The sequence below is a fragment of the Mus pahari genome, chromosome 5 (assembly GCF_900095145.1).
Source record: "Mus pahari chromosome 5, PAHARI_EIJ_v1.1, whole genome shotgun sequence".
In the NCBI taxonomy this organism is placed as follows: domain Eukaryota; kingdom Metazoa; phylum Chordata; class Mammalia; order Rodentia; family Muridae; genus Mus; species Mus pahari.
The window spans coordinates 53,620,330-53,645,296 of record NC_034594.1 but is presented as its reverse complement, the minus strand read 5'-3'; the positions used below and the strand labels follow the sequence as shown (position 1 = coordinate 53,645,296).

Below are 24,967 nucleotides of genomic sequence, written 5' to 3'. Positions count from 1 at the left end.
CACTGCTGGTTAGTGGGCCTACTACAGACAATTAAGATTGAATTGTGAGCATGTAGATATGTGACTTATAGAAACAATATTAAAGGTACACAGTAGGAAACAGTTATCATGACTCCATGTTCCACTGACTGGGAAGCCAAGGCAATTAATTTCCTCCAGCATGTAATGTATTCACACATGCTAAATCTCACTTTGTATGACTGAGGAGCAGGTAGGGTTGTCAGGATGATCCCTGCCTCTGGCTTTTTACAAGGAAAATAACTAAGAGAGGCAGTGCTGGGTGAGGAGGGGAAAGAGTGCAGTATGGGAGGCGGCTCACAGTGAGACAAGCAGGCAGACAGGCAGCAGTTCTAGCCAATCAACAGTTTATTTTTCCAGTTAACACCTACACAGATCTTACTATCCACTTTAGACCCTAGCAGGGAGTCCAGACAAGTAGGTTCTGTTCTTCTTCCCTAATACAGAAGGGAAGTCCCTCACCTCAAAAAAGAGAAGAGAACATGCCACCCTCAGTGCTGGCAAAGTGCTATGGGACCCTGCTGTCCGGCATCATGAGTGTTGAACTGGGCAAGGGTACAGTGTAGGTTCAAGGCAACAGCAACCCAAGCACAGCACTGCTGGCCTGACACCACCCAGTTTCCTCAGAAGAGAACCTGTCCTAAAACTTGGCCAGTGCCTGTGGGAAGGAGGAGTTGGCAGAGTGGGGGTCACACTGCAAAGGACAGGACACAGCAGGGAAATAAAGCCAACGGGAGTGTGGGACAGTAGAGGAAATTATAAAGTGCCTCAACTAAACAACCAAGTGGGACACGAGGGTGGAGCAGCACAGGTCCCTGAGGATAGGAAGAAAAAGAAAAGGTAGACCACCAGGGCTTGGGACACAGCAGAATGACAAGGGATGAGGCAGGGAAGTAACTGCAGGCTATGGAAGGATGCCCCTAGCCTTCATCACATCCACTAACCCAAATGGAAAAGTATTTACAGACATAAAACCAATCCTAGGAACAGGTACTATACCAGGTCCCAGGACAGCAGGCAGGCAGGCAGGCAGGCAGGCAGAGTGGTCTGGCTTCCATCTGACAGCCAGTTTTTCCACATAGTGCCTCTCCCCAGAGTGACAGGGAGAGGAGACAATGTGACATGCCTAGTTAGGAAGCCCTAGTATGCCTGCAGCTCATTCTGCCATGGCTCATGGCTCAACCTCGGCATGAGCCTCTTGGTCTGACTGTACCAGGGAATGGCTGTCTGGCCCCAGGGGAGGAGGAGGCAGAACATCAGGGGGCTTTGGGGGCATCTCTGGTCCCAAGCCCAGCTCTGCATTCAGTTGCTCCAGCTCCCCCTGATCCAGCAACTCAAAGTCCTCAGTTGTGAGTGCCTCTTCCTCCTCAGGAGCAGCCAGGGTGTGAGGTGAGTCCTGGGGAAGGGATGGGAGCACAGAGGGAGAGAGGGGGGTAACTGGACCACTTTCAGCAAGGCAAAGTTGGGGTGAGAGGGTGCTGGATGGAGCCATTAGGTCACCACTCACTGCCTCTGGGCTCAGGGTCTTCACTGGTCCACCAGGAGGGCATTTCACTCCATCCTGGGGGGACCCTGCCCCATTGAAGTGCGTATTCACAAAGTGAAGAGGGGATGAGAGCTGAAGCAAGGTTTCCTTGTCTGCAGCTCCCTCCTCTTCTGTATCCAGGGCTTGTTTTGAGAGGGCTGGAGGGGCACTTAGCAGGTCTTCAGGAGGGGCCAGCTCTGTCTCTTCCCCCTCCCCCAGGTCTCGGCTCAGAGCCTCTTCTGGCTCACTTGGCAGGCTCTGCTGGTCCAAATCTGTGCAGAGATTAAAGCGTTAAGAATGAGCTGTTTTCTCTAACTGGCCACCAAAGTCAGTAAGTTCATGTAGATAACTTGGGAAGCCAGGTCCTGTGGCACATGTCTATTGTAATCCCAGCATTTGGAAGGTATAGGGAGGAGGGACCAGAGTTCAGGTTATCTTCTGCTACAAAGAGAGTTCAAAGCAAGCCTAGACTAAGAGCCTTTCTCAAAAAGCAAAGCAGAGCTGAAGAGATGGCTCAGTGGTTAAGAGCACTTGCTGCTCCTGCAGAGGACCCAGGTTCAATTCCCAGCACCCATATGGTGGCTCACAACCAACTGCAACTCCAGCTCCAGGGGACCAGATGCCCTCTTTTGACTTTTGCAGGCACCAGGCATGCATATGGTGTACGCACATTATGCAGGCCAAATACTCATACACATAAAATAACAAGATCTAAAAACAACCAAACACTACAAAGCAAAGCTAGAGGATAGAACTAAGTTCTTGGGAGCTTAGGGTAGGATTAGAGAATACAGGAATTCAGGAAGCATTTTTGGAACTCGGAGAACACAGCTGTCAACAACTCAGTATCGGGGAGCGGGAAGATAAAAGAGAGGCAAAGACTGCTCATACCTTCAGAAACATCTGTCAGTTGTGGAGTGGTGGCCCGAGATACAGAGAAACCGCCGCTCTCTAAGATAGAGGCCTCCTCATCTGACAGCTCAGAGTCTGTAATAGCCAAGGCCAGGGCTGTTTTCTTCACATCCACCTGCAGGAGAACCAGGATGAATCCAACATACTGGGATAAGCACACTTTACCCCCAAGCCTTCTGGTTCCCAACTACTTGAGAACTGGTAGCTCTAAAGCAGACACATTCTTGCCTCCTTTGCCTTTTTCTTTTTCTTTTTTTGGAGATAGGAGGTCTTATGTGGTCCAGGCTGATCTCAAATTCATAATGAAAACCAAGCTAGCTGGGTGTGGTGGCACACGCCTTTAATCCCAGCAGAGGCAGGAGGATTTCTGAGTTTGAGGTCAGCCTGGTCTACAAAGTAAGTTCCAGGACAGCCAAGGCTATACAGAGAAACCCTGTCTTGAAAAATCCAAAAAAAAAAAAAAAAAAAAAAAAAAAGAAAACCAGGCTGGTTTTGAATTCTTGATCCTTCTGCTTCCTTCTCTCAAATAGGATTACATGTATGTACCACAATACCCAACTTCCCTTCAGCCTTCGATTTGACACCCCACCTTCCCTGGACCTCACCACTGGAGAGAAGCCAGCCAACTCTGCCTCGCTTTCACTCTCTGTTTCCGCCAGTGGCTCATCTCCTGCTGGGGGTGCACTCTTCCCTTGGCGCTCTAGAAAAGGGCAATCAGGCAACAATGAGCAGAGATAATGGTGGTGACAAACATGGCCAAGGAAGTAGAAATGATTTCAATTCCAGGACACACCATGAGCCATACACCACAGGCTCTCCCTGCCTCTCCCCATCCAGGTTAAGAGAATGCCTTACTTCTCTTGTCGTGTTTGTGGTGCAGGGCATCAGCTTCTGCTTTCATGCTGTAGTCCAGCTGCATGAGCAAGGGCTCCAGGCGAGTATACATCCTCTGGATCAATTCATGATAAACCACCAGGGGCCACAGCAGGATACTCAGCACTACGGGTTAAGAAAGTGCATTCAGAGCTCAGCAGGCCACTTTCTCAGAAGCCTTCATCCAAACTGTCCCCTGAACAGGTAGGGCTGAACAAAGATGAGACCCTTTCCCGAGGCAGTGATGCCCTCTTCCCCCCAACCTACTATTCTCCTCCCAGGTGAGTAACTAACAAAGAAAACGCAGTCTTTCCTTTGGGTCAACCCAGGGAAAGAAGACTAGAAAGGGCTTTGGAAATAGCAGGATGACCTCCACTCACAGACAATGTAGGAAATCATAATCCCTGGAACATAGTGTCCCAACACAGCTAGCACAGCACAGCCAGAACAGACTCGAGCACAGAACTGCAGAGAAGAGCACAGGAGCTATGAAGAACACTAGGCTTAAACCATGTGCACAGTCACCAGGGAAGAAACTATATGTGTGGAAAATGGGAACCAGTTGAGGAAATTTACAATAGACACTGCACGTGTCACTCTCTCCCAGCCCCTCTGACTCCTGCAACCGTTTCAGGATGGGGTTTACCTGAGCTGGATTCTGCCTCTTGTACTGCAACAGCTCTTGCAGGTGAATCTGGAAGGTGAGCCAGCTCTCAGCCAGGTATCTGCACAACTCGGGCACACTCAGCAGGTGCGGCTGGGCGCCTGACCCCGCACCCTCACTGGGGAGACATGATATGACCCCCGGAGGCCTCAGGAACCAGCTAAGACACTCAAATCACTTTGAGACTGCTGATGAGATCTTCATTCTGGAGATCCCACCTCCCCCAAAGGATGTCATCCTCATCCTGGGAAGTAAATTCCCAGGGTACTCAACCCTCTCCCACAGGAGAAGGAACATAGCATCTGCATACAAAGAAGCCTAGAGCCAGGCATACTTTTGCTTGCTGTAAGTCCCTTCATTATACTGGACCTATGCCTGCAGAAGCCACAGCCCTGCTCCTCTTTGAGCTGAGCACAGCAAGCAGACCACATTTGGGCATCTTCTTTAAAAGGTGGCCTATACTCACCTGTCAGAGTGCGGTTCTTCAGGGGGTGGTGCTAGGGAGAAAAGGGAGTGGGGTAAGTTAAGAGTTCATGAGGCACTTAGAGACAGATCCAAAGTCAGAAAGAGCTGCCTCTCTTTAGCATTCTTGGTCTCAATTTTTCAGTAATCCCCCTGTCTCTCGCTTCCAGGCCTGAACCACTATGTGAAGTCCAGAGCATTCCTTTCACACACCAACAACAAGGTATATACGATATGCTGTTTCTGAACCTGTCTTTCCTTTTTGCAGTTCTGGGAATTGAGCCTGGGCTAAGTGCTAGGCAATGCTGTACCTCTGAGCTGCATCCCTAGGGTAGTCCTTGAACTTGCAGCCTCCCCTGCCTCAGCATCTTAAAGACGCTAGGATGGCAGGCCTGTGACACCAGGTCCATCTTTGTTTCCTTTAGACTCTGCCTCTATCAAACACAGGCTCCCACACTTATTCATTTGTGCCCTGAGTAATTCATACACAGCCAGATATACAGTTGTTCCAAGATGCACATTAAGTGTGTACAGGAAAGCAACTCCTATCAGGGTCTCTGAAGACACTCATTTAACCATCTCTCCCTAGGATGTCCCTGTGTCTACAGTTCTTTCTTTCTTCCTTCCTTCTCCTTGACAAGGTTTCTCTGTGTAGTTCTGGCTGTCCTGGAGCTCACTCTGTAGACCCAGCTGGCCTAGAGATCTGCCTGCCTCTGCCTCCCAAATTCTGGGATTAAGGCATGTGGCACTACACTCATCACTTCTGTGATTCTTTACAAGGCCATATAGGCTGCCAGCAAAGGGCAGAGTATGGAATAGAACTCTGGTGCTTTAGCCACCAACTTCACACTCTTTTATTTTTATTTACTTATTTTTTGAAACATTGTCTCACAATGTAACTCTCGCTGGCCTGGAATTCCCAACATAGAACAAGCTAGCCTAACTTTCAAAGATGTCTCCCCCTTCCCCTCTCCTTCTCCAGAGTATTGGGATTAAAGGCATGCACCACCACACCCAGCTTTAAATGCTATATAGTTTTGACTAGTAAACTCACAAGAACATTAATTTTGGAAAAGAAACAATTCTCGTTTCAGGCAATTTTCTTTAAAAAAAAAAAAAAAAAAAGGATGGAAGGGCATGCTGGATGCCTTAGGAGATAAATGACTTGCTGTGCTTCAAGTAGCAGGGTGATGCACGGGGCAGGTGCACAACAGTGTGTGTGGAATGAAGAAACTCACCTGAAACATCAGGGAGAAAGCGAGGATGCCAGAGATCCAGTAGAAAATAGGTCAAAAGTGAGATGCTGAGCAGGAAGAAGGGCCGGAGGGACGACGAAGACAACAACCTTAGGGAGACAGGCATCTCAGCCGAGAGTGGGGGGAGAGGCTCCCAAATCCATCGAAAATCACAGAAAGACCCACTGATGGGGAGATGGCCCTCTAAGCCTTACCCACTACTAAGAGATTAAGAAATGGAGCAACCTGGTGCGGGATCACCGCCCCAGACGCTGACAGCCCTCCAAGGGAGGGAGCACCGGGTCCTCCCGCCCCCGCTCTCCCGCGCAGCCCGGCCCCGCCCCCTCCACCGCGGCCGTTACCAGAAGAGGCCGTTGAGTGTAGCCGCCGTGACCAGGCTGTGCAGCGGCTTCTCCCATACCAGCAGTCGCTGTGCGGCCGCCAGCACCGCCTCCCAGCCGCGGAGCCGCAGCCACAGGGACGTGGCTAGGCGTCCCACAGCCTCGGCTGCGGCCGCCTCCTCCTCCGCGTCGCCAGTGGCCTCACCCAGGCCGAGGCTCAGCCCCAGGCCCAGACCCAGTCCCGAGGTGCCACCCACGCCGGTGTTACCGCCACCGCCGCTCGCCATCGCCGCGCCGCAGCCGCTGCCCGAGCCCGCGAGGAGCCAGGGCTGCGCGGCCGCCGCCGGGGGCGCGTCAGACGGAAGGGGGCGCACGCCCGGGCGAGCAAAAAAACCTGCGGTCAAGCGTCACGTGATGGAGCGCGATGCCACGTGACGTGCCCTAACAGCCCGGATGGGACGCCCGCGCGTGCGCAGTGGCCGCTGTCGTGATCCTGCACCCACGAAGGTGTGCTTCCAGGGTGCGGGAGTGGTGATCCGGGGCGGGCGTTGAGGCTGCGAGGCCTGAGGTCTTCTCCCGGTGTTTACAGGGCGGCTGGAGACCTCTTTGTCGCGTGAGGTCCCGCCCGGAGGCAGTGGGCTTCCAGGCCCCCAGGATCTTGACTAGAATCTGCGTGGGATCGGGAAGGGCGGTGCCATCCCCATTACTCAACCCTCTTCGCCTCCAGTCCCCTCCCCTCAGCGGATAAACAAACACCATCGCGTGACTTTAATGACTTCAAAGCAGCTTCACCAACTTCAAAGTTGCTTCTTCCTTCTTGGAGCGTCCGCCCTCTTTCTCCCCAAAATCTCTCAGCCGCAAATTGGTTGGAAGGCGTGTTTGAAAATAAAACATCCAGGCTCTGTTTACTTCGGGGAGACCTGTTTATTGAGGCTTCATATCTTTTGAGATCATTTAATTGCTGGAGTAACCCTACAGAATACAGTATGTATTCGAGTTTTACAGTTTCAAACTTCTAAGGGGGCGTAAAGAGTCAACAGATTCCCTCCCACCTTGTTCACAGTTCTCCCACCGGTAAGTTTCTTGTTCATCTTTCCTGGGCATTGCTGACTGCGTCTTCCCTAAAACCCAGGAAACAACTCGCCGCGTTGCCTTTGTGTTAGGCTCGTCACTATCTGTACCAGACCACAAAGTCTGGTCAGCGCCTTCCACCCTTGGTGTGTCGCGGTCCCCTGGGAACCGTATTACAATTCAGCCCTGGGTGCTCATAGCTCCAGAGACCCGGAGCTCTCGGCGACAAGTTGGGCAGGGCAGGAGGCACTTCCTGCAGGGCGCGCAGACTCGTCGGTGACACTCACTCCCGCAGCTTATAAACGCCAGGCGGACGCGGCACGGGCTGAGAACACTTCTGGCCCTCGTACCTCCTGGTTCGCCTGGTGAGCCCCGCGCGTGTCGTCGGGCGCCGGGAGGCCCAGTCGCACGCGGAACAGGAAGAGGCGTCCCACGGCCGCCTGCGAGAAGGGAGGAGGCTGCGCGCAGTCGGGCGGTGGCCCTTTCGGGAGAGGTGGGCCGAAGGGTGAGGACGGCTCTGGGGGTCACTTACGATTCCTTCCCTTCCCCTCCACCTTCGCAGGGTGGCGGCTGACAGAGCGATGGACCTGACTGGGCTCCTACTGGACGAAGAAGGCGCCTTCTCCCTCACCGGTTTCCAAGACTTCATGGTGAGAGGTCCGCCAGTTCTCTGCCTCTGGGAGTCAGAACTCCCAGGCGTTCTCCTCCAGCCCCGAGCGGAATGGGAGCTCTCTTACTTGTTATGCCCGGAGTGGGCGACTGGTGAGAGCAATGCCGCTTAGGCCTGGAGGCAAAGCCTCAGGTTTTAAGAGGGGAACTGCTACTGATTAGACTGGGGTCCATCTGGTTTCTAGTTGTCTAGTCTTCTACTGAGCCCTCAGTGATAGCAGAGGCAGGCTTATTGTCTTTCTCCCCCTGTGGACAAGACTAGGCTGCCATTAACAAATGATCTTGGGAACTCCGGGCTGGGTAGAGAATATAGGCCCGGGGGCAGTACCCAGGATTTCCACCAAAACCTTCCCTGCCCTTCACCCTCCACTACTCCTGGCTCTGTTTCAGGTCCTTCCGGGACACCAAAAGCTAAGCGCTCGAATTCGAAGGAGACTCTATTATGGCTGGGACTTGGAGACAGACTGCAACCTGGAGGAGCTCTCCAGCCCTGTGGCAGGTTAGACTGTTGTGTGTGTGTGTGTGTGTGTGTGTGTGTGTGTGTGTGTGTGCGCGTGAGCCAAGTGGAGACTTGGAGGACTGGGTTGTCATAGTCACCCAAATGCCTGGAGGTTTGCCCTCTGAGCTGCACTGTGTCTCATTATAACTAGCCTGGTTGATACTTGGTTTGACAATGCAGGCCACGTTTCAAATTCTTTTAGCCCACATGAGTAAAAACAGCTCATAAATTGCAGTCACTTATTTTTAATGCTTTGTGTATGCTCTGCAGGCATCCTACCACAGGGCTATAGCCCAAGTTCTGCTTTCCCGTTTCATTTACAGGGCTGAAATTTAGTTTTCTAAGTATACACGTTACATGTTTCTCAAGTAAATAAAGCACACTTCTCAAACACTGGGGAAAGATAAACATGAGTAACTTAATAGAAAAACAAGTCTTGGGCTGGAGAGATGGTTAAGAGTGGTTAAGAGCACTGACTTCTCTTCCAGAGGTCCTGAGTTCAAGTCTCAGCAACCACATGTAGTGGGGTCGGGTGCCCTTTTGTGGTGTGTCTGAAGACAGCTACAGTGTACTCATATAAATAAAATAAATAAATCTTAAAAAAGAAAAACAAGACTTTCTGCTGGAAAAAGCTGAGGGTCAACCTTGGAGTGGGCTTTCATCCACTTAGAATTTGGGGGTGGGGCCTGAAGGGTTGAGACCGTGTCTTACTGCGTAGATCCCAGAAGCCTGGAACTCACTGTAGAGATCTGGATGACCTTGTAGTAATCCCCCTGCCTTATGGCTTGAGTTTGGGGATTACAGGTGTGTTTCATCATGCCTTCCCTCCCGCCTTAGCAAAATTTGGTTTCTAGTTTTGTGACAGTCATGTCCCCAGGGCCTCAGACCTAGGTCTTCCCTGACAGTAGTGGGGACTACCGCATATGTTGCAGTTGCTTATTCTGCTCCTCTATCTCCTTGCAGACATTACTGTGGAACTTCTTCAGAAGGCAGCACCCAGTCCTATTCGTCGCCTCCAGAAAAAATATGTAGCCCACGTGTCCCGGTGAGCCTGGGATCAAAGGGATAGAATGAGACTGGGCGTGTGGGATGTTATTGTCTCTAAAGAGAAAGTGTGATGAGCATCTTGAGAGTTTGAAAAACTGAAGGACTCTTGGGTTTAATTACCGATCCTTTCTACCTCCCAGAGAGGCTTGTATCTCCCCTTGTGCTATGATGTTAGCTCTGGTGTACATTGAGCGGCTCCGGCACCGGAACCCAGATTATCTGCAGCACGTGTCGTCTTCTGATTTGTTTCTGATCTCCATGGTAAGTACTCGCTCCCTTTATCTTCCTGGTGAGCCAGGCACCAGGTATGAACTCAGCTGATGCTGATTCCTGGCTTCTCTGCAGATGGTGGCTAGTAAATACCTTTATGATGAAGGGGAGGAAGAGGAGGTCTTCAATGACGAATGGGGAACAGCTGGGGGAGTTGCTGTGGCCACCCTCAATGCCTTGGAAAGGAGCTTCCTGAGTGCCATGGTAAGTGAGTCTTCTCTCTTCTGTCTTTGTTTTGTTTTCCAGACAGGGTTTCTCTGTGTAGCCCTGACTGGCCTAAAACTCTCTCTGTGGACCAGGCTGGCCTTGAATTCAGAGATCCTCCCAAGTGCTGGGATTAAAGGTGTGCACCACTGCTACTCGGCTTCTCTCTCTCTCTCTCTCTCTCTCTCTCTCTCTCTNTGTGTGTGTGTGTGTGTGTGTGTGTGTGTGTGTATATCAGATAAGTACCTTGTGTACCTTGAATGTTTTCCTGAGGACTTGTTTTGTGTTTCTTGTTTGTTTTTTTTTTTTTAAGGATTTATTTATTTATTTATTATATGTAAGTACACTGTAGCTGTCTTCAGACACACCAGAAGAGGGCGTTAGATCTCCTTATGGATGGTTGTGAGCCACCATGTCACCATGTGGTTGCTGGGATTTGAACTCAGGACCTTCAAAAGAGCAGTCGGTGCTCTTAACTGCTGAGCCATCTTGCCATCCCCTCCTGAGGACTTGTCTACCTTGCTTTTTGAAATAGTCTATTTAGCCTGGCTGGCAGACCAGCGAGTCTTGGTTCCGTAGTGTTGAGATTATAAGTGCGTGCTGTCCACTTCTTTTACATGGGTTCTGGGGAAATCTGTTTCTCATGCTTACATACAAAGTGTTTACTGAGATAGCCACCAATCTCCACTTTTTCTTTCTTTTTTTTCTGGTTACATGTCTTCAATCTCAGGCAGATCTCTGTGAGTTTGAGGCCAGCCTAGTCCATTTTAGGACAGTTAGACCTACATAGTCAGACCCTGTCTCTTAATGAATACATTTTAAATCAGGCTGACCTAGCACTCACTGTGTGGAGAAGGTTGGTCTTGACCTTGTGATGAGCCTCTTGTAGCTTCTCCTGCTTTTGTCTCTCAATGCTGATTATAGATGTATCTACTGCACCTGACTTTGTATGTCTGTTCTTCTTGTGTCGTTTTTTTTTTTTTTTTGGTAGGCTCTCCCTTTCCTGTCCTTTCAGGAGACTAGTCTAGAGCTTCCTGAAGCAATGAGTCTCAAAGTAGAGGCTTTCTTCCTCTTTCTCCAAGGACACACTTTGAGGCAGAACCTGTATTGCTAGCCTCTGAATGTTTGCTATTGAGTTTTTTCTGCCTTGGATTTTGAGCTCCATACGACACTGACCTTCTTAGGTTTACATTCTCTGCTTGCACTTTATGGAGGGGATAACTCGAGGTCAGGTAGGTGGTGATAGCACGATACAGTATGCGCAAGTTCTTTGGACAGTGGCTGGCACATCTTGGCTGGTGGTGTAGCTGCCCTGACCCTTAATCAGGTCAGTGTGGCTGACATTAGTGAGATTCTTTCCTGTCCTTGCTTACTTAGGGCTTGTTGAGGTAGTCTTATACTATAGCTCAGGCTGGCCTACAGCTCACTTTGTAGCCCAAGCTGGCTTGTAACTTGGCGACACAGTTTCTTCAACCTTCCAAGTACTGGTATCATAGAAATGAATTACCATGCCTGTCTTTTTTCTTTTATCCTGTAGGATTGGCGTCTCTACACTGATCCTCGGGAGATCTTTGAGGTGCTAAGTTGGCTGGAGAGCTGGTGAGTTCCAGGAACTAGTAAGAGGAGTTTGAGGCATTTAGAGGCCTAGGCAAATGCCATTGGAGCTAGAGATAAGATCTGTATATCTGGGAGAAAGAATTGTTCAAAGTATTCATTACCTAACTCTTCTGCCCTCCTTTGGTGGTGTGAGCAACTTAAAAGTTTAGGTCCTGGTCTCACCTTCTGAATCAATGGGTAGCCTAAGGATCTGTGCATTCAGTCAACTCCTAGTGTCTTCTGATGGGTCCTGAAAGGTATAAAGGTGCCCCTGGGCTAGCTGCAGAGAGTCCCCAACCCCTTGTCTCTTCCTTCTTATTAGTGTGGCTGAGCAGCAGGGACGGCGGCGGGGCTGGTACACCTACACAGACCTGTGTGTGCTGCTAGAGCAGCCAACATGGCAGCTGGTTCTGGGCTCCCTCTGCCAGCGGCTGGTAAAGGTGAGAAGGTGTTATGAAGAAGAGGGGCTTGAGTAGGCTTGGACAAGCACACATGAGTCCCTCTGTGTGTGTTCATTTGTGTTGAAAAGCAAATTCTAAGCCGGGCACTGGTGGCGGATGCCTTTAATCCCAGCACTTGGGAGTCAGAGGTAGGCGAATTTCTGAGTTCGAGACCAGCGTGGTCTACAGAGAGTTCCAGGATAGCCAGGGCTACACCGAGAAACCTTGTCTCAAAAAAACTAAAAAAAAAAAAAGAAAAGCAAATTCTAAAATGCTCGGAAGAAGTTGAGAATATATGGGAGGGTGAAGGAGGCAAGGGGAGTTACAGAGAACTTCAACTTGAGAGAGAGACTATGTGTAGGGGATAGTGACAGACAGCCAACAGCCTGCTGTTTTGTTTTCTCTTCTCCCCTGCAGCTGTCCTGCCTGTTAGCCGTGGCGTACGTGAGCAGCGTGGCTCTAGCTGTAGCATCAGTGGCTGTAATACACCAGTCCTTGGGGCTGTCCTCCAGCCCCTCACCAGGTCCTCCAGAACTCACACTGGTCTCCAAGAGCCTTGTGCAGCCCTGTGTACCTGTCCCTGTGTCACAGTGCCTGACTAATGTCTCCAGCTGCCTGGAAGGCGATGTAGACTTGCCTTCACTCTGGAGTAGTCTTCTGGCCCCATTGACACCCCCTCTGAGACCTCCCCCAGACCCTCCTGCCCCTCCTACTCCTCTCCACAAATGCCCCTTTTGCCAGAAGTTCCAGAGAAACCCCCCAAACTGCCGTGCCTGGCACACTAACCGTACGGTGTCTATTGGGCCTTCCCGCCCCTTTCACCACACCCATGGCCTGGCCCCACCTTGGTTCTGGAGCCCAGTGGCCCCTCCATTTCTCCAGCCCCAGCAGTGTTCGCTTTTTAGTGTCATGGAGCTGGCTCGTCTCAAGTCTGTCATTTCCCCAGGCTAGGTACGGCTCTGAGGAGTGCTTTAAGAGGGTGTGGGAGTCCTTGAGAACCTGGAAGAGGAAAACTTGATTTAGATTTTTGCTACCTCTCTGGGCCCTTGGCTGGTCCCCTGTCCTCCTGGGTAGGAGCATAAGGGATTATGGGGGCAGCACAAGGTCATTCACTCTCCTAGACCTCAGAGTCTGGCTAGCAGGCTAGGACACCAGTGGTGCCTGGGACAGTGCCAGCTCAGTGACCAGAGGCATGCCACAGATGACAGAGAACCACCTATATCTCTCTGCCTCCACAAGCCCAGGGAAGTAGATTTTTGCTTTGAAGTTTCCAAAGATGGAAAAGTAAAGGTGGGAGGTGTGGGAAGTGGAGGAGGAGAGGACTGATGTGGATCTCTGTGATGTCTCTGAGGCTGAGAACCACGAGGAGAGCTGCTGAGGGCCAGGAGGCTCCCTGTCACGGCCAAGAATTGCTGGGTCCTCTAACTTGTCCCTTTGTCTTCCAACCGTAGCTTCTGCGCCAAGACTTCCCACTCTGCCTTTTTGGGTGTCCCCTTTACAGGCCACTCTGGGTGCCACTGCTTTGTATCTGGGTTTTTCACGCTTTTATAGAATTGAGGTTTCAATAAACAGTTTCTGTTGCATGGCTTGGCCTTTTCCTTCTGCAGCATTCTTTGATGATCTCCCAGCCCTCATCTGCCTCCCAAGTCAGATGCACAATCCTGTAATCAACATGCAGGTGTTTTCTCTGAGCTGTTTCAGAACTTCCTAATAGTGGTTCCTGTTTCAAGCCTTCCTGCATCCCTGCTGCTACTTCTTGGGGGGCCCTGAAATTGCTGGATGTGGCCTGCCATGGGAAACAAGTGGTGACTGTCCCAGGCCTAGGAAAGCCCTGTCTGTTGTCGCATATCCTGGGTGGGTACCAGCCTTGTGGATCCTTATGGTTCAAAACAGATGTCTAGTTGAGCTCCTGGAATCCAAGCTCTGCTGACCTTCAGCAAGGTGACTTAGGGAGACGCTGTGCCACCAACCCTACCCAATCCTAATGTTACATTTTAAGTGTAAACATTTTTGTGCATTAAAAAAAAAAAAGGAACTTGAGTCCTCAGCTCTACATAAAGGAACACCTTCCCCCGGGATAGCATCCTGATTGGTCATCCAACATCAGATGGTCAGCTCTTAAACCATACATAGGAGTAACTATACAAGCTGACAGGTTACATTTAGGAACATGTATATACATGGGTCCATGTAATAACAATGAAGAAGGCAATGAGTTTGAAAAATGGGATGGAGGGGCATACGGAAGGGCTTTGAGGGAGGGAAGGGAAGGGAGAAATCAATGATAATCTCGAAAATATTAACCTCAGTTTGCAGGGAATTATAAAGTAAATAAATGTATACTTTGTTCAATGTTTTTTCCAGAAGTTTGCTCACTATTATAAACCAGGTTCACCAATGGCTATGACATCTGAGTTACCAGTAAAGTATCATTATTGACTGGCAATGTAGCTGTCACATCCACAGCTATCCTCTTTATGGGTGTGGGTAGCAGACCGTTCCATTGTCTTCTGGTTTGTCCCCAAACATTCTCGTTTTGTAGTACACATTGCTGTTAAGTACTCTTGCCTTACAGTGAATGTGTTATATATGGTGGTCATAAGGGATGAGGGCATTCTCTTGTTTGGCTGAGAAATGTGTACTTAACCAAAGCGGTGTTCAGTGTAGATGACAAGAGGTAGCTTGCACAATCTCCTCAGGCTGTTTTGATAGATGTCCCCTAACCCTCATCTCCGGACCCTGGTCTAGAAGCAATGGATATGGATGAACATTCTTGAGGGAGGGGTCCAGGACTCAGCTGCTAGGTTAATGGCTGATGGAATTTGCACAAGAGCTGGGCAAAGGTGAAAGAGCCGTGTCCTGTTCCCAAACCCTTATCCCTTCTCTCCGCTTCATTGACACCCCCCGATCCCTCCCCACCCACATAGCCAGCTTACTCCACCCAAACTCTTGACCTCTTCTTACTCCTTATTCAACTAGCCTGGGGCAGCATGAGCCGATCACTTCTCCATCCCATTCCACTTCTATCTGTGGGCTCCCAGGATACCCCTGCTTCCCTGCCACCACTGCTACCCCCACTCCAGAATCCCTCGTCCAGTTCTTGGGCCTCTCGGTGTGGGCCTTCCACCTGGGGGCTCAGCTGTCTTCTGGCTCTACAGGTAGGAGGTGGAGGCAGTAGGAGTTGGCACTATCTGAAGTGGCTATTTGGAGGGAGTCAGTGAGTCATGAGAAACCTACACATAGGTATTTCGGAAGCTCCTCCCTCTCCATTCCTCTATCTCCAGCATTTCCTGGTCTTGGCATCTCTGCTCTGGGCCTCCCACCTGCTGCTGCTTCATGGTCTTCCCCCAGGAGGGCTCTCATACCCACCCGCTCAGCTCCTGGCTTCCAGTTTCTTTTCATGTGGCCTGTCTACGGTCCTGCAGACTTGGATGGGCAGCAGGTGAGGGGAATTCCGTTGAGAGAGGGTGTAGTCTCTCAGAAAGAGATTTAAGGCAATCCTGTTGACTGCCACATGTTTCCAAACTTGCTGGGGCTGCTGTCCCTACAGGCTACCTCTAATCCAGGCTCCGTCCCTAGAGTTTCTTATCCCCGCACTGGTGCTGACAAACCAGAAGCTACCTCTGACGACCAAGACACCTGGAAATGGTTAGTACAAAGCAAAGGTAGGCTAGTGGCAGAGGTACGTGGGGGCTGGAGGTTGGGTGGTCCTGGGCATTGTAGAGATTTTGGGGTTATGCCAGGCATCAGGACAGGAGAGCACAGAGTCTCTGTTCCATCTCCATCTTCTTTCTGCACCCCAAACTTCCAGCCTCCCTCTCACTGCGCCTCTGTAGTTTGACAAGAAGCTGTCATGACCCGGAGCTCTGGAACACTTCTCTCCGAGAGGTGAGTGCCTGGGAGAAGACAGCAGAAGGACTGGATGGCCCCAGCCTGGAGAGGCGCTTGCTCCCATCATTAGACACTGATGCTGGGGGGCGGGGGCAGCTAGGCAGGGGCTTATCCTCGGAGATAGTTGATTGAGTGGAATTTCTTCATCTGTCCTCCTCTCTACTCCCTTAGGTGTCAGGGGCAGTGGTGGTGTCCGGGCTGCTGCAGGGCACTATAGGACTTCTAGGGGTGCCTGGCCGTGTGTTCCCCCACTGTGGGCCACTGGTGCTGGCTCCCAGCCTGGTTGTGGCAGGGCTCTCTGCCCACAAGGAGGTGGCCCAGTTCTGTTCTGCTCACTGGGGCCTGGCCTTGCTGTACGTGAGTCCTGAGAAGTGTGGGTGGTAGCCTAGTAGGTGTATAGACCGAGGGAGGGTGGAGCTCCTTGGATTCCATAACCTCCTGGGCAGGAATAAGTTTTTGTATTTGGAATCCAAGGCTTTCCCTTAATTTATTCAGTCTCCCCGATATTCATAGTCACGTGGTATGGTACCTCAGGGTACCTCCCTACCCCTTCCATGAGGAGTTTCTGCCCTGGGACCTCCTTTTATGATATTCTGCATACTCACATGGTCACCATTCAGGAATCTGATGCTTCTGACGTGCAACTCTGATACTTCTGACCCCTTTCTCTTTCCTAGGCTCATCCTGCTCATGGTGGTATGCTCGCAGCACTTGGGTTCATGCCAGATACCCCTTTGCTCCTGGAGGCCATCTTCAACTTCAACTCACGTTTATATTCCCGTCTTCCGACTCTGTTCGGTAGGTGGGGCTCTGGGCAGATGAAGTTAGAAAAGCTGACTGATGTGCATGGACCAGGTGAGGTACATATCTGTGATCACACACTGGGAAGGTGGAGGCAGGAAAATTCAGGAGTTCAAGTTCTGCTACCTAGAAAGTTTCAGCCCATCATGGGATACATGAACAACAACTGCAAAAAGTTAAGCTATTGACGCTCTTCCAGAGGACCTGAGGACCCCTGTTTGGTTCCCAGCACACATGTGGGTAGCTTGTAACTGCTAGTAAATCTTGCTTCAGAACCCAAGTCCCTTTTCTGTCCTTCAAGCACCATCTCCACCCTCCAACCCTTAAAAATAAAGTAGTTGAGCTGAGCATGGTGGCATACACCTTTAATCCTAGCACTTGGGAGTCAGACACAGGTAGATCTCTGTGAATTCAAGGCAGGCCTGGTTTATAGAGTGAGTTACAGGACAGCCAAGGCTACATAGAGAGACATGTCTCAAAAATAAGGTAAAATAAAATAGTTGAAACCAACAAAAGATGAACCTACCTGGGCTGTTCCTGTGGTCTCCTTTCTGAGTTTCAGTTGACCTCACTCAGCCAGCTACCTGTTCTGGGGAGGAGGGAGCTCTTTGTCATGTCAGTATTGCTCTCCAGGTACTTGCCCCTGTGGCCTGTGTGTGGCTCATCTCTGCCTTTGTGGGTATGAGTGTTATCCCCCTGCAGCTGTCTGAGCCGTCGGATGCACCTTGGTTTTGGCTGCCACACCCAGGTAGGCTTTCTCCCATGCTCTGCTTCTCTTGCTCAAATCGAGTCAAGATTTAATAGACTTCAGCCAGATGAGGTGGCACACATCTGTAATTCCAGTACTTGGGAAGTAGAGGCAGGGAGGATCCAAAATTCAAAGTTGTCCTCAACTACACATTAAGTTTAAGGCTGGCCTGGGCTATGTGAGACCCTGACTCAAAAAAAAAACAAAATTCCCCTGAAAGATTTAATGGAACTCACTTCTCATTTCATATTTACTCAAGGAAAATTGGAGAGATTGCCAATTTCCAGGGTCCCCCCTAACACACACTGCAGGTGTATTGCTTGGGTCCGAGTTGGGAGTATATTTCTCTCCGCCCCATTGATTACTCCTGACATTCCTGACCACTTAACAAGTTTAGATTATCAACCCCTGTGGACAATTCTGTTGGTGAACTGTGTAGTTACAGCCCTGGAGTCGGTCTGTGTGAAATTTTGTCACTCGTGTTTATTCGTCATGGTGGTGGAGGTCAATCAACTCAGCTACTTGTGTACACTCAGCAAGTGCTTTACATGGAACTCTCTACCCCAGCCCTTTAGTTAACAGCTTAATAATGGCCCACTGAGTTCTGATTAGGTCCTAAACATCTGGCAGGCATAGTGAGAAATACAGGTGTAATAATAACTGCTTCATGGACCTGACATTGGGGCATACAGATAGGAATCATATAAGCACCTAAGGAAAGGTGAAATTGTCATTGTGGTATGTGCACTGAAGTACAGCTAGGCTTTATGGTGAGAGAAAATAATGAGGAATCTGATACTATTAGAGAGGTTGAAAGAATTCGTTTTATTTTTTAAAATTTAGATGATTTCTTTTTAGAAGCGTTCTTTTTAAGCGTATTTTTGGCTGTTTATTGATATGTCCCATACACATATACGATGCATCTTGATCATATCCAGCTCCTCCTCCCACTCCCCGCCAGCACATCCCCACTCCCTTTTCATGGCCTTTAAAAAATTATTCACGGAGTCCAATTAGTGCTGCCCACATGTGCATGGGGTGGGGCCATCTACTAAAGCACAGGAAGCACCCCCTCTGAAGGAAAATGACTGTCCTTTCCCCAGCAGCCACCACCTAACATAGCTCCTCAGCTAGGGGTGAAGCCTCACGAGCCTTTACTCCATTCATGCTTCCGTGCTGGAGCGGTGATTGGTTTGACCTTGTATGGGTCCTGTGCACGTAGCCACAGCTGCTGAGAGTTCATGAGTGCAGTGGTCATGTTACATCCATAAGACTTCTCTCAGCTCTTATGTCCCCCTCCCCCTTTATCTTGAGACAGGATCTCACATAGCCTTGGTCGGTCTTGAACTTGCAGTGTAGTCAAGGATGGCCTTAAACTCCAGATCCTCCTGCCTGTACCTAGCAAGTGTTGTAATTACAGGGGTGCATCACCACATCCGACTAGGAGAAATACCCTTGAAGAAGTGAGATGAGATGTAAGAGATGGAGAGAGGAGCAGCTAGTTGGATAGGAGGCAGGAGTCAGAGTGTTCTAGGTAAACAGCAGATGCAAGGGCCCTGTGGTTACCAGGAACACAGCAAATCCAGGGCCTAAGGCAAGGCCAAAGTGTTTGAAATAAGATGGACTCTGACAGGAACTGAGGCTACGAACAGAACTTCAGACCAAAGATGACCTGTAGATAGACAGTGAAGAGAAGGGCCTCTCTCCTAGAGTGGAGTGGTTTTGCCTCCACAGTACTATCTTGAAATCTAGAGCATCTGAGATTCTTGTGGTACAGGCATTTAGAGGCAGACAGATGCTCCAGGCTTGAGTCTGGTCTCCAGGTGACTCCTTTTTTCTTCTTCAGGTGAGTGGGAATGGCCCTTGCTGACACCCAGGGCCCTGGCTGCAGGCATCTCCATGGCTTTGGCAGCCTCCACCAGCTCCTTGGGCTGCTATGCTCTGTGTGGCCAGCTGCTGCGTTTGTCTCCTCCGCCACCACATGCCTGCAGTCGAGGGCTGAGCCTGGAGGGACTGGGCAGTGTGCTGGCAGGGTTGCTGGGGAGCCCCCTGGGCACTGCATCCAGCTTCCCCAACGTAGGCACAGTGAGTCTTTTCCAGGTACGTGGATCTGAGACAGGACTGGGGAACTGAAGGTACAGGTGCTGGGACTCGCTGACTGCTGGCCAGCTGGGGTAGCTCTCAGTCAGGTGGTTCACTAAGGGAGGTGCCTAGAGGTGCTAAGTGTGCTCTGACTGTGGAGAAACAGGAAATTGCCATGTTAGGTGCATCAGGAGCTCTACCAAGGCTCAGCAGAGGGACAAGTTAGAGAAAGCACTGCTCTTTTGGAAACTTCATTTAAAAAGGAGGTATATGGCATGACTTGAGGGAGTAAATGCTATCATGAAAGCAGTGGTGTCTGGGTTGAGTCAAACAGGTACCTTTGATAGAGTGACGAGGATGCTTAGAGGGTTCTTGTTTAAGCTGGGATACAAAGGATGAGGAGTGGACCAGGCAAAGAGGTGGCTGTGTTTTCTAGTGTTTCTTCTTCCTCCATACAGACTGGCTCTCGGAGAGTGGCCCACCTAGTGGGGCTGTTCTGCATGGGGCTTGGGCTCTCCCCAAGGCTGGCTCAGCTATTTACCAACATCCCACTGCCTGTGCTCGGTGAGTAAATAGGTGGGAAGACAAGCACTGGAATACACTTCCCCCAGTATGACACAACCAGTTGGCTAGGCTGATGCTGCCTTTTCTAAATACCTTCTTGAAACGGATATGAACATATGATCTTGTTTTCTTAGCTGAACCGAGTCTCTTGCAGAATCAGAAACAAGCCTGTTGGTAGTATTTCCTCATTACAACCAGCCTGTCCTACAAAGCCTGAACTTTGTCCTCTTCCCACCTCCTTGTTTTCTTCGGTATGAGACAGGTGGGGTACTGGGAGTGACCCAGGCTGTAGTTCTGTCTGCTGGATTCTCCAGCTTTCACCTGGCTGACATTGACTCTGGGCGAAATGTCTTCATCGTGGGCTTCTCCATCTTCATGGCCTTGCTTTTGCCAAGGTGGCTCAGGGAAGCCCCAGTCCTACTCAACACAGGTAGGTGGGGTGGAGAGGAAAAGGAGTTCCTCAGTAGTGGAGCTGAGGCTTTAGGCGCTCTGGATTCTTGGTCTCACTGTGGGAGTTTGCGTGTACTTCATTCAGTTATTTAACAAATATCCATTGAGCACTGTGCTAAGTGCATGCCCTGGTTCTATTTCTGTTGCTGTGGTAAAACACTCAGATCAAAAGCATTTTAGGGGAGGAAATGTTTTATTCAGTCAACAATTCCAGGTCACAGTCCATCACTGAGGCAAGCCATGGCAGGAACTCAGGGCAGAATCTTGAAGGCAGGCCTGCTTGTGAAGCTACACAGCTCAGCCTCCAAACAAGCTCACTTCACAGCCAAAGAAGTACAGCAGGAACCATGGAGGATGCTGCTTGCTAGCTGGCTCACACACAGCTAACTTTCTAATATAGTTCAAGACCACCTGTCAAAGGAATGGTACTGCCTATGGTGGGCCAGACCCTACCAAGTCAATTACCAGTAAAAACAACCTCCTGCAGATGTGCTCAGTAGCCAGTCTATGTAGGTAATTCCCCAGTTGAGTCTCTCCTCTCAGATGACCTAGGTGGTGACAAGTTGACAGTTAAAGCTAACTAATTACAAAACCCTTCCCCCCACAAACACATTAAAAGAAAACATCTAACTAGGTCAGGGCACAAAAGTCCTTCTAGGTTGGGCAGTAGTGGTGCACTCCCAGAACTCCGGAGGCAAAGGCAATGGATCTTTGTGTTTTTGAGGCCAGCCTGGTCTACAGAATGAATTCTAGGCTAACTAGGGACACACAGAGAAACTCTGTCTCAACAAACAAACAAACAAACAAACAAAACAACAACAAAAAAACAGAAAGAAAATAAATATTTCATCTTAGCACACGGGAAGCAGGTGGGGTCTCTGTGAGTTTGAGTCCAGATGCTTACACAGTGAGTTCCAGGTCATTCAGGGTTATATAGTGAGATCTTGACAAAACAATACAAAATAACAAAAGCCTGTGGTACTCAATGACAAGAGGAGCCTCTACCTGAGCTGCTGAGGTGATCCAACAGAATTGGACTGGTCTTTGAGGATGCATGTTTGTCAAAAGGCCATTTCTGTGCATGAGACAGGGTCTCATTTTGGAACTTAGGCTGGCTTCAAACTCTTGGCAATCTTCCTGCTTCCTCTCAAGTCTCGGGATTATAGATGTAAGCCACATGAACAGTTAATAAGGTCATTCTTGATCACGTTTCCATCATATGCAAAAATAAAAGATTATAAGGTAGAAATAGCATATGCCGAAAGCCTATTTTAGCTAGAGCCTATTTTATTTAGAGCAGTAGTTTTCAACTGGGGGTGATCATGGGGAACATTTAGCAATGTCTGGAGATGCTTTTTGGATGTCATAGATGGGGAGAAAGAGTATTGTTACTGGGATTCAGTGCTTAGAGAGGTTAGTAAACATTCTTCAGTGGACAGCTCCTTATAACCGAATTATCTGGTCCAAAGTGTTAGTAGGACTGAAACTGAGAGGCCCAGGGTAGAGCACAGGTCAGAAGTGGGAGAGACTAGGGCTTTGCAATGCCACACTTTCCAGAAGGGAGCTTGGGACAAAGGGTACCTGGAGGGGATGTGGGCGCTTAGAAAACATGGTGCTGAGAAGGGATGCTCTGGGCAGGGCCTGATGTGGGGAATGGAGTGTGTAGAGGGAAAAGGTAGATGGGATGGAATGGCAGCCTAGTGAGATGTGTCCCTGGTTTGAGATGCAGTTTAGGTCTGAAAGGGAAGCCTCATTGCCTGGGACAGTATCAGTTACCTTCCTGCCTGGCCCCAACCCTTTGCAGGTTGGAGCCCCCTGGATATGTTTCTTCGTTCTTTGCTGGCAGAACCCATTTTCTTAGCTGGTCTACTGGGCTTTCTCCTAGAAAACACCATATCTGGTAAGTTGAGACCAGGTCCCAGGGGAGTGGGTGGGTAGTCATTACTCCCTAGGTTGGGCAGTGGCCTTTACTTATTTTTCACTTAAAAAAAACTTATTTTCATTTTAAATTATGCATATGTGTGTCTCTGGGTATCTGCATTCATAAAATGTAGAGATCAGTGATGGCAGATCCTCCCAGATCTGGAGGTACGGGCAGTTGTGAGCCATCCGGTATGGGTGCTGGGACTTGGAACTTGGGTCCCCTGTAAGAGCAGTACCAGCTCCTAAGAGCTAAGCTATCTCTCCATTCTGCATCCTTCTTTTACAGGTACACGGACTGAGAGAGGCTTAGATCAGAGGCTGCCAACTTCTTTCACTGCCCAAGAAATTCAAATGCTTCAGCAATCCAGGAAGAAGGCTGCTCAAGAGTATGGGCTTCCTTTACCCATCAAAAACCTGTGTTCCTGCATCCCACAGCCTCTCCACTGCCTCTGTCCAATGTCTGAAGGCTCTGGGGATGAAGGAGGATCCTCTAAAACAGGAGAGACAGCCGACTTGTTGCCTAACTCTGGGGAATCGTACTCCACAGCTAGCAGAGAAGGGGTTAGGTCCCAGTAATCACCAAGACCGCCATTTTTGTCTTAGTTTAGCAGTAACTCCCACCTTGCTGGATTCTCGCCTTCAAGGCTGTATACTTTCTCCCAGTGGAGGTGTATGTGGCCCACTAGCAAAATGGGCTGCCTTTCCTCCTCTTAATAATAAGACTTGGGCTGGTGAGATGGCTCAGTGGGTAAAGAGCACCCGACTGTTCTTCCGAAGGTCCCGAGTTCAAATCCCAGCAACCACATGGTGGTTCATAACCATCCGTAACAAGATCTGACACCCTCTTCTGGAGTGTCTGAAGACAGCTACAGTGTACGTACATATAATAAATAAATAAATCTTTAAAAAAAAAAAATAATAAGACTTGAGTGTTCAGGAGCAGAGGCCATGATTTAGCGGGTCAGAACTGAATAAATGCGATTTTTGCCTGTAAACTGTCAAGGTTGCTTGAATGAATTCTAGCATTCAAATATTTACTGGTGTTTTCCACGAGCAAGGTCCTACATCCACGGATATGAATACGACAGGGTCCCTGCCCTCTCCCTGCACTTAAGATTTAAATAAGTAACTAAAATGTAAAGCAGATGAAAAGAAAGATGAAGAGGGAAGAGAGAAGTAGTATTTCCTTTCAACTCAGGGCAACAGGAAAGGAATTAGGAAAGCAGCAGAGTTGCGAGTTGGTGTTAACAAGTGAGGTTCGGGCCCCGCCCTCCAGGGCCCTGGCTCCACCCACCCCAAGACCCCGCCTTCCCGAGTGTGTGTGTGGGGGGGTGGCCTCTCAGTTTGCGCACCAGGACAGGCCCGCCGAGAGGAGGGTGGGAGTTCCCGCAAGCCGTCGACGGTAGGTGGGATCGGTTTCGTGTCGGCGCCGAGATCTGGGTCCGTCCGGACGCCGAAAAGCAGAGATAAACTCGTGCAGTGGCCCCTGACCCGGGCGCTTTTTCCCAGAAGGGACCGCGCGCAGCCCGAACTTTGGGGCCGACCTCCCGGAGTGGGCGGGCCTGCGCACGCGCAGTCCGCTTTCGGCCTCTGCCTTTTAGGGTCTCGCGTGAAGCTCCTCCTTAGCAGGCTTCGTGTTTGGCTCCCTGGGACGAATTAGCTTTGTTCCCCTTTGGGGCCCTGAGCCTTAACTGTGTGCAGCGGATGCTGTAAAAATGAGAGACGGGCGACAAAGTTCCAGCGGGGGTGGGGGTGGGGGCGGATGGACGCCTAGGGCGCTCGAGGGCGGGGCGGGTGACCTCTGGCGGCGGGGCCCAAGGCTTGCCCTCTGTGGTGGCACAGGGCGTGGGCTCGACGGATGGTCTGTAGGACCTTGCTGCCCCCTGCAGGGTGTTTTAGGAACTATCCCTGGGAGAGGAACCCGAGTTGCAGAACATCGTCCTGCAACTTCACAGTCACCCCTTTAAAAGACAAATTAAACCGGCGAGGTTGGATAACGTGATCTTGGAAGACCAACTTGTGGGGTGTGTGTGTGTGAGGGAGTAAAACCCCAGAGGACTTAGATTCCTTCTCCCTCCACGCTGGGGACAGTCTCAGGCCCCAGTCCGACGTTCTACCACTGAGTTATCTTTGTTTTGTTTTATTTTGTTTTGTTTTGAGAGGCTCTTGCTCTGTTGTCCAGGTTGGCCTCCAAATCAAGATCCTCCTGCCTCAGCCTCCTGTGTGCTAGGATTACAGGCATGCTTCATCATGCCCGACTCACTGAGTCATACTTACCTCAGACCAGGCTGAGTGGTAGGAGCAGCCCAGTCTGGTGCTGAATGTTTAGACATATTTATAGGGCCAGCTGTCCCTGGCCACATTAAAACAGCTTCCACTCATTCAGACAAAACCATCGACTTGTGGGTTTTGACCTTCGGAACTTAAGGAGGGACCAGTTAGGCCAATAAGCTCAATTTTGGTGAGTTTCAGAGTGCATGCCAGGATGTGTCTATAAGGGAAATTAGAGGGTTTGGCAACTTCATTTGTATGTCGAATCTTTCCCAATGTAAACTCTTGCCCAGTGAAGACTCTTTAATCATTCCGAGACCAGTCTATCCTGTTGGAAGAGCACGGGATACAAATATCCATCTCCACACACAATGTTTCAGGGCGGCTGCAAATAACCACCGTATATGCAGT

The 24,967-nt window shown here is 50.0% G+C and overlaps 4 protein-coding genes across 7 annotated transcripts in view; 3 read left to right on the top strand and 1 right to left on the bottom strand.

The window, feature by feature from the left end:
• Window positions 1-348: 348 nt before the first annotated feature.
• Retreg2 (reticulophagy regulator family member 2) lies at window positions 349-6,389 on the bottom strand. The gene is made up of 9 exons (XM_021197545.2): window positions 6,052-6,389; window positions 5,693-5,799; window positions 4,459-4,489; window positions 3,975-4,110; window positions 3,709-3,793; window positions 3,311-3,454; window positions 3,061-3,155; window positions 2,435-2,570; window positions 349-1,815 (listed from the first exon to the last, which is right to left on the bottom strand). The coding sequence occupies exons 1-9, from the start codon at window positions 6,315-6,317 to the stop codon at window positions 1,190-1,192; spliced, it is 1,626 nt and encodes a 541-aa protein (XP_021053204.1). The 5' UTR covers window positions 6,318-6,389; the 3' UTR covers window positions 349-1,189.
• A 64-nt stretch (window positions 6,390-6,453) lies between these two features.
• Cnppd1 (cyclin Pas1/PHO80 domain containing 1) lies at window positions 6,454-13,417 on the top strand. 3 transcript variants are annotated; one of them, XM_021197818.2, is made up of 10 exons: window positions 6,454-6,537; window positions 6,620-7,104; window positions 7,664-7,751; window positions 8,161-8,269; window positions 9,233-9,314; window positions 9,457-9,577; window positions 9,662-9,790; window positions 11,328-11,389; window positions 11,709-11,826; window positions 12,244-13,417. In XM_021197818.2, exons 3-10 carry the CDS (start codon window positions 7,683-7,685, stop codon window positions 12,775-12,777), a joined length of 1,224 nt encoding a protein of 407 aa, XP_021053477.1. In that variant the 5' UTR covers window positions 6,454-6,537; window positions 6,620-7,104; window positions 7,664-7,682; the 3' UTR covers window positions 12,778-13,417. The 3 variants fall into 3 exon arrangements, with proteins under 3 accessions (XP_021053477.1, XP_021053476.1, XP_029394572.1); XM_021197817.2 differs by lacking the exon at window positions 6,454-6,537 and having other exon boundaries at window positions 6,539-7,104; window positions 12,244-13,413; XM_029538712.1 differs by lacking the exons at window positions 6,454-6,537; window positions 6,620-7,104 and adding an exon at window positions 7,117-7,466 and having other exon boundaries at window positions 12,244-13,413.
• Window positions 13,418-14,166: 749 nt separating this feature from the next.
• Slc23a3 (solute carrier family 23 member 3) lies at window positions 14,167-23,078 on the top strand. Of its 2 annotated transcripts, none has more exons than XM_021198985.2 (12): window positions 14,167-14,984; window positions 15,111-15,268; window positions 15,377-15,474; window positions 15,638-15,714; window positions 15,889-16,070; window positions 16,426-16,515; window positions 16,649-16,651; window positions 17,221-17,266; window positions 19,807-19,912; window positions 20,175-20,342; window positions 22,167-22,262; window positions 22,572-23,078. In XM_021198985.2, exons 1-12 carry the CDS (start codon window positions 14,817-14,819, stop codon window positions 22,859-22,861), a joined length of 1,482 nt encoding a protein of 493 aa, XP_021054644.1. In that variant the 5' UTR covers window positions 14,167-14,816; the 3' UTR covers window positions 22,862-23,078. The 2 variants fall into 2 exon arrangements, with proteins under 2 accessions (XP_021054644.1, XP_021054643.1); XM_021198984.2 differs by lacking the exon at window positions 16,649-16,651 and adding an exon at window positions 19,113-19,366 and having other exon boundaries at window positions 16,395-16,515; window positions 17,152-17,266.
• A 530-nt stretch (window positions 23,079-23,608) lies between these two features.
• Nhej1 (non-homologous end joining factor 1) overlaps window positions 23,609-24,967 on the top strand; it is an 89,700-nt gene continuing 88,341 nt past the window's right edge. The window contains exon 1 of the mRNA XM_029539058.1: window positions 23,609-23,687. The gene's annotated coding sequence lies outside the window, so the exon portion shown is untranslated. The remainder of the gene's footprint in view (window positions 23,688-24,967) is intronic.